The 7,268-nt window shown below is 39.3% G+C and overlaps 1 protein-coding gene across 4 annotated transcripts in view; it reads left to right on the plus strand.

The window, feature by feature from the left end:
- Positions 1-4,745, plus strand: part of WDR20 (WD repeat domain 20) — a 45,317-nt gene extending 40,572 nt beyond the window's left edge. For 3 of the 4 annotated variants that reach the window (XR_011739446.1, XR_010651378.2, XM_065838159.2), the window contains one exon: positions 3,835-4,745. Coding sequence is in view for 2 of the 4 variants with exons in the window: in XM_065838159.2 (XP_065694231.1) it covers positions 3,835-3,888 (54 nt within the window). In the remaining 2 variants the exon portion in view is untranslated. Of the gene's footprint in view, positions 1-2,075 lie in introns of all 4 variants that reach the window. The other variant, XM_065838162.2, reaches the window with a different exon arrangement.
- Positions 4,746-7,268: the final 2,523 nt, after the last annotated feature.

A 7,268-nucleotide genomic window follows, 5' to 3' on the forward strand; every position in this document is an offset into this window, starting at 1 on the left:
ACTATACATGCCCCAAAGGGTGGGTTTGTTGTTCATTGTGTTGGGTTTTGTTGGTTGGTTGTTTGGTTTGGTTTTTGTTTGGGTTTTTTGTTGTTGTTTTACATTGGTTGGTTGTTACATTAGACCCTTTGCTTCGTTTTTTCTACCTTTCAATTTCAAAGCAGAGAACAGGAAAGCCGTGCAGAGCTCTGACATCCAGCGAGTTACCCAGAGTCAGCTGAGCTGTTTCATGTTCCCGTATCCGGCTCATGTGTCCAAACTTGCAGTTTATTATCTAGATTAGTGAAACTACATACAACTGCATCTTTGGCTCCAATTAATCCTGTTCTAATTTGTATGAAAATACTAACTCAGTAGTTACTGATGGCTTTTTTCTACTTAATAGTATCATCCTGATTTTTTTTTTTTTTTTTCATACAGCAATTACATGCTGATCTTTCATATAACTAATTTCAAAACCTGTATATTTGGAACAGCCCTGGCAATGGGTGCAGTTTGTGTTCAATACTCTAACATTGCTGACTGACCTGAGAATAACAGCTCCGGCCTCTGCCCAAGCAGCACATTTCAGCCCCAGAGAGTTCTCTTAAGGTGGCAGATGATGCAGCACCTGCTTGGAGGACCCTCTCGGAGGTGCTGGTGAAGGTTGTCTCACCAAATTCCTGACTTGGGTCTTGTAACTGTTCCATTTCCCACCCCTTGCTAGACCCGCCTGCTGACGAAATGCTACTACTAAGAAAAGGCTACATTTATTTCCATACATTTGAACAGTTTCTCCGTTTGTTTCTGCTGCTTGCTCAGTGTGATCTGTCAGTTCTTAAACTTGAAGCTGATGCACGGTACCGCACAGCACATCTGCAGCTGGCGCATCTTGGTTCATGTTTTCTGTCCTGGCTGTTAAACTCCGCAGCTTTAAGTTGCTGCAGCTTTTGTTCCCTTTTTTACCACCTGGTTGACTAATCTGGATGGTTTCATCACAGAACACACTGAAATCTGATGTCTTTATTATTTTTTTACAGGCAGGAGCTTTCTATATTTTTTCATAACCTTATCCATTGTAATATTCCTAGAGAATGTGCTTACAGATATTCTAGTCCCACACCATTTGTACTACAGATCAGACTCTTATAGAGCGACTTTTGTATCAAAACTGTAACTGGTTTTGAGCCCTCACTTTTGTTTCTAACGTGGCTTTATCCTCTGTTACACCCAGCATAACTTCTTAAATGGCCTTGCTTGAAAGGCTCTGAAATAATGGCAAAATTCTATATAATATTTTTGTTACTCGAGACCCAGTGAGAACACTCACCACTTAGGTAAAACGTCTGTGCCTAATACCCAAATTCTTATTCTTGCTTTTTGTGTATTAACATCTAAGGTCTAAGATGTCTTCTGACATTAAGTACTTGGAAGAACTCATAACATTTCTGATCTCTGTCACGAAAGCGAAGTTCTGGAATATCCTGGTCATGTTTTAAGGCACTACCTGCAAAGTTTTTGAAATGTCTCTTTGCAGTAGCACAAGGATGTTGATGTGGAGATTCTTCCCGCTTTAGTGTTCCTCTGGCTCGCCTGCTCGGAGTTACAGGATTAATTCAGAGCAAGGATTGAAATATAAGGAGTTCTGAGTATTGAGTTTCTTGGAGCCACCTGCACTGCGCTTGTGTTTTTCAAAGCAGGGAGCGTTTGTGCCCGGGAGACCAATCCGGGACTGAGAGACTCCTTGTTCCCGGTCTTGGAACTTGAATTCTAGAAGGTCTGGCAGTTCATAGGGAACAAGGCACCGCACTGAATTTCTGTACGTGCTGCTTGTTTCTAGAGGAGTTGTACGGAAATGAATGACTCTTTATTTTGCTTCCCAACAATTGGTTGGATGACAGCGTGAATCCCATATTAGAACAGCGCTCATCTCTCTTCATCTGTAGAGCGTGGTTACGAGCCCGCTGAAAACCACTTCGTATTATGCCATCCCTAGTACTTTCTGTGTGCTGATAAAGCACCTATTTGCATATGAACAGTTTGGATCACTGATTTATTAAAGGCTGAAAATAATACCACTGGATGCCTTTTTCCAGGGTACTATCAAGTTGTTTGGTGGGTGCAATTTTCTGGCAAGAAAGGCCTTCCAGTTGCTGCTGGATTTAACAGACTTCTGCAGAATGCTTTGGTAATGAACTATAGAGTTCTGATTCATCTTCGTCACTATAGAACACAACTTCCTTGGTAAAAATTTTCAGAAGTGCTTCCGTTGTTTTCTCTAAAATTCTGTCTTCACCATCTGTTCCGTAACTAATAACTAGGAAACTTTTTGTTCTCTTCTCATGAAATACGCAGTATCTTTGCACATCCTGAAGGTCCATCAGGTTTAAAGACCAACCCACTTCAGCCTCTACCTCAGCAGTGTTTGAATCAGATATCCATGACATAAACAAGTCAAAAATAAAGTGTTCCACTTCTTGCTGGTGTGATCTGTCGAGAGCACCAAATTGTGCCACATAACTTATTATATATTAATGTCATAAAAAATGTGTGCATGTGCATATACATACACACACGCAGTCTGCTATAAATCCTACAAATGTTCACCACATGTCTGAGCTGGTAGGTGTTTTTTACAAAGAACTATGGTTTTAGTAGAAACTTGGTGACCTGAATGCAGCCAGTCCAGCCCTCCTTCCACCTGTGCCCTCACAGGTCGGGGTTTCCTTCCATCAGCCATGACCTTCCAGCTCCTGGATCCAAGCAAGAAAGAGCTCCTGTAGATTCCGAAGGTGGGACCTAATTCTCCATTGTGCTAATTGCTGCCTGTCTAGTTTGATGGATCTGAGTCACAGGATCTTAGTTTTGAGCTAAGAACCTGCGATGGTGGCTGTTCAGAGGAAGCGCTAAAAGTGCATTTATTGTGCCTACGCAGCAAGGAGTCGCACCGTGAAACTCGTTTGTGCTTCCAGCTTAGCTGCTGCCGTGCTCCTCATCCTGCTGGCGCTTGTTAAAATTAAATATCGACCTTTGCAAGAAGACTAAATTGTATCTTGATATTAAGCTTTTCCTACATAAGTCTGATACATGATTTTATGCGAATGATTAAAAAGAGGCTACTCTATGTAAATGCGAAATGGGATCTATCCATTGGTGTCTGTCTGTAAGGTGTAGTTGCCTTAATCCAGAGCAGCAGCCTCTGTCTGGCAAGTGGTGCTGTGCAGTCGCGGGATTATGTCTGAAATGAAGCGAGCCTCATTTTATTTGAACAGTAACATAGTTAAATGAGCTGGTGGAAAAAAGGTTTTCCTGAATGCAAGCTTAAATTGTGATGGGAAATCTTTACTGAACTCTTGCTCAGCATTTCATTCTCTTTTAAAATTACCAAAATAAATATTTGGTTAGATAATCTATTTTTCTATTCAAAGCTTGTAATATTCAAGAGCATATAAGAGATCAGAGCGTTTTCCTGTATCAGGTTAGGTGTCAAACTTGTTAATATTGGAACAGGTTTGTTTGTTGCTACCCTAATAAAATGCTGATCACATTTTTGGTGTATGATTTTTAAAGCTTCACAGTTCACAATGACTCAGAATGCAAGGCAGATTAAATCAAATGCTGGGATCAGATTCATCGTGTGTCAGAAATGCACACGCTTCCTTACTTACTGAAAGCTCTTTGTGCTGCTTGACCGATACAGTAGTGGCTTAGATTTGCTGTAGGAAAGGTGCTGATGTCTCAAGTAAGCAAGTGATGGTAAAAATAGATTGTACTCATTTTAGCTTCAGGCTAAGAACTTTATAAAATCAATGTCAGGTTCTCTTGCTGGATTAATGTAAACTGCTTTGTTTGCAGGGTTTATTGTCATCTCAAAACCAGGCCAATTCTCCAAGTGGAACTGTAGTATAGCCAGCACACTACTGCTAGCAAACCTCTGAACGCAGGACAAGAAGTAATGACAGTGGAACCAGGAGCTGTTCTTCAGGCAAAGAGCATCACAAATTCTAATGTGGTAGAGTGTAAACATGGAGTTATGTGAATCACATAGTAATTTGCAAAGGAATAATGTAATGAGTTCTTATTACAGCTAATACTGCTAGGCTGCTCGCCCGAGGAAGAGTTTTCATTTTAAAAAAGATTAAAAATGCTTCCTTTGGTGCTGCAGAAAAAAAAAATAACATTTTTGGTTTTCTTTATACTTTTCAAGTCCAGTGTAATTTAATATCTCTCTATAAATATATAAATAAAAGTTATATATATATATATATATATAGTGTAAAATAAAGTATGTTTCTTAAATTCAAGTAAGTTCAATGGTTAAACTAGTACTTCACCATTGTTTATTTTGCACTGATTTTTTTAACCAGAGATGGCTAGAAGACAGCCTGGAATGCACTCACGGCAAATGAAAGTCATTACTTTCTAGCTTCAAATGTTATTCAGGAAGATGGATGCTGCAATCATAGATTTTTAAAACAAACTTGTTTTGCACTTAAATAGTTTAATGCTAATAGAGAATTACTTTAAAATTGGTGTCCAGACACCAGAAAAAACTATGTTGTGGAGAAAAGAACCTTTGTATCTACTAAACATTTATTTTAATATTGTTGTTTCCAACTGCAATCGGCTCTGTATTATATGTATAAATAATGTAATTCAGTGATGGGGGAGGGGAGTAATGGATCATTACACTAGCAATTCTCATTCATTTAAGAAAGTGATATTTCTAATTCAGAAAATACATATTAAACTATCTTGAATATGCATTTTGTTTACTTTCTGTTCAAATTCCATCACTTTTAATGTAATCAATCCTTTGTTGAATTAAATGTTTGGTACAAAAATATCATCTAAACTTTGTAGAACAAATTCCTTTCAAACGTATCTCATCTGGAATATTACTTCATATTTAATATAGTCAAACGTCAATTAGGAAAGTGGAATAACATTGTTCTGGTCTCATTCTTAACGGTTTATCTCTACATACATCATACGGTGGAAAGGTCACAGACACCTTTGCGGGGCAAGGATTTTGTAATCACATAGTCCCATATATTTGTCTCGGGAGATCCAGCAGTGGTAGATGTCCACACTTTGACTTGACAACCCCAAATTAGGTCAACAGATTGGAGTAGATGCATTTCTGAGGCAACTTGTCTTAAATCCAGCATCTCGTTTATAATTCAACGCTCTTTAAGTGTTACGGAGATAGATCTATCTCTGCGTACAGTTTCACGCTGCTTGTCTGAACACACAGTGTTTTTAAGCACTCAGCAACAGAACACGTGAATTGTTTTCAGTTCTTGTAAAGATTAAAGACCCCCCCAAAAGCTGTAGCTCCGTGTCAAGCCCCAGAATGACAGAAGCATCCCTCCCGTCCTGACCCTGTGCAGCAGCAGGGGGCTGAGGCTTGGGCTGGATCACGGGGGGTGGCGGGGACAGAGGCCACTGGCCCGGGCGGGGGAACTTGCCCGAGTGCGCAGCCGCTGGACCCTGGGCCCATGGGGATGCCCTTCCAGCTTCCCAATGATACAGCTGGGTAGAACTCTTTGAATTGCAAGTGGATTATAGACATTTTTCAGACATGAGGTTAAAAAGTTACTTTTTCAGGAAATAAGTGAAAAATTCAGGTGAAACAACCACAGTGGCTACTTGCAACTTGGTCTTATTCTAGTAATGCAGCTGGCGTGTAGAAAACTGCCAGGTGAGTTTAAAAGGTGGCATTTGGCTTGTCTACTTCATTAAAGATGGAGCTGTACTTTACAATTCTTATCTACTTACATTCTAAAATACGAGGAATGGGGAAAACACAACTAAGCAGGATTATTGTTCAGAAGTTTTATTAAAATAGTGGGTTTAGCTGTTAAAATACAGATAAACCTCATCACTGAAAACTAGTGTAGTGATCTCCCTGTAGACTTCTTTTGTATAAAAAGTGCTTCATATGGTCTGAGTCAAAATGAAACAGTTGAGAAAATATATATACACTTCAAAAGATTTTTTTCCTTCAGCTGGAAAAACGCAAAACCAGTACGGAAAGGACCGTAGTATCCAACACTGAGCTAATAATAGCAGCTACTTGCATATCTGTGTGCAGAGTGTGTCCCTGCTACAGGTCACAGTTAAACAGCACACAAGCAGTGTATGTGGGTTGCTTTTTCATCTGCTTCTTTACTATTAGGCAATCACCGAGAAGCTTGAACTGCCCGTCCCACCCTTTATTCCATATGGAAAAAAAATAGGAAGAAAAGGGATACTAATAACTTACCTGGAAAGAACTTAGGAGTCTTCTAGTATAGATACAGCTCTTAATAAATAATTTTTTCCTACTACATTAAAAAAAAAAAAAAGAAGTGAGTGTAACACAGATCATGTCAATATGGAATTTAGGTGGATGAATGAGGGTAGAAAGAACACTTGTAGTTTAAAGTTCAGCGTATTTTAACTATAAAGCAGGTGGGAAAACTTAAGTTTCCCTACTGATCCAAGAGCCAGAGAAGTGTGAGCTGCCTCCAGAGTGTAAAGGCAAAGAGCTTGTAATGAAATAAATGCCCGTGCAGCACTGTTTGTGCCAAACCGTGTAAGATCCACTTGAAAGCATAAAATAAATGAAGCAAACATTCCAATGTGGTCCTTCACTTCAGATTTCCAATTTTCATAGCAAAAAATTATCTGCTGAATGTGAAATTGTGTTTTTCATTGTAACAGCCTGACAGCCCCAGATAAACAGTACACAAGAGAGAATTACTGGTGATATCCAAGATATTGCTCTGATGGCCTTTCTCCGCAAGTTAAAACTTAGCAAAAATTCTGACTTAATCCTTTTTCAAAAGAACAACTGCTTTCCTGGTGTATGAATAATGACCTACCTGATAAATTAATTATAGAAGCAAATGGTTGCAAATAGCACTTCCAAAACCAGGGAAGTATCTTGTGCATACATGATCTGAGGGATTTTATTTTTTTAGTCGAAATAATTAAACTTCAGCATCTGTGGTTTGATGTTTCCAGAAAAACCTTATGGGAAGCTACCAAGACAGTTAGCACACCTCCTTGAGGAACGTCCTATTGATAGTATGAGCTGTGGCCTACTGCATAATGCTGGGTTAGAGAGCGCTGGGTCTGAATGATCAGTCAAATGTGGGTAGCAGGATTTGATCCTTTTTGTCCTCTTTTTAATTTTGTCAGAAATTAATAACTGCAGAGAGCAAAATCCCTCAGATATAGTAAGTTGCCTATTTTTAGGCTGTCACTCTTACTGCTGCATGCCATGCTCAACTACGTTAGTC

Source organism: Patagioenas fasciata, chromosome 5, assembly GCF_037038585.1.
Source record: "Patagioenas fasciata isolate bPatFas1 chromosome 5, bPatFas1.hap1, whole genome shotgun sequence".
Taxonomy (NCBI): Eukaryota; Metazoa; Chordata; class Aves; order Columbiformes; family Columbidae; genus Patagioenas; species Patagioenas fasciata.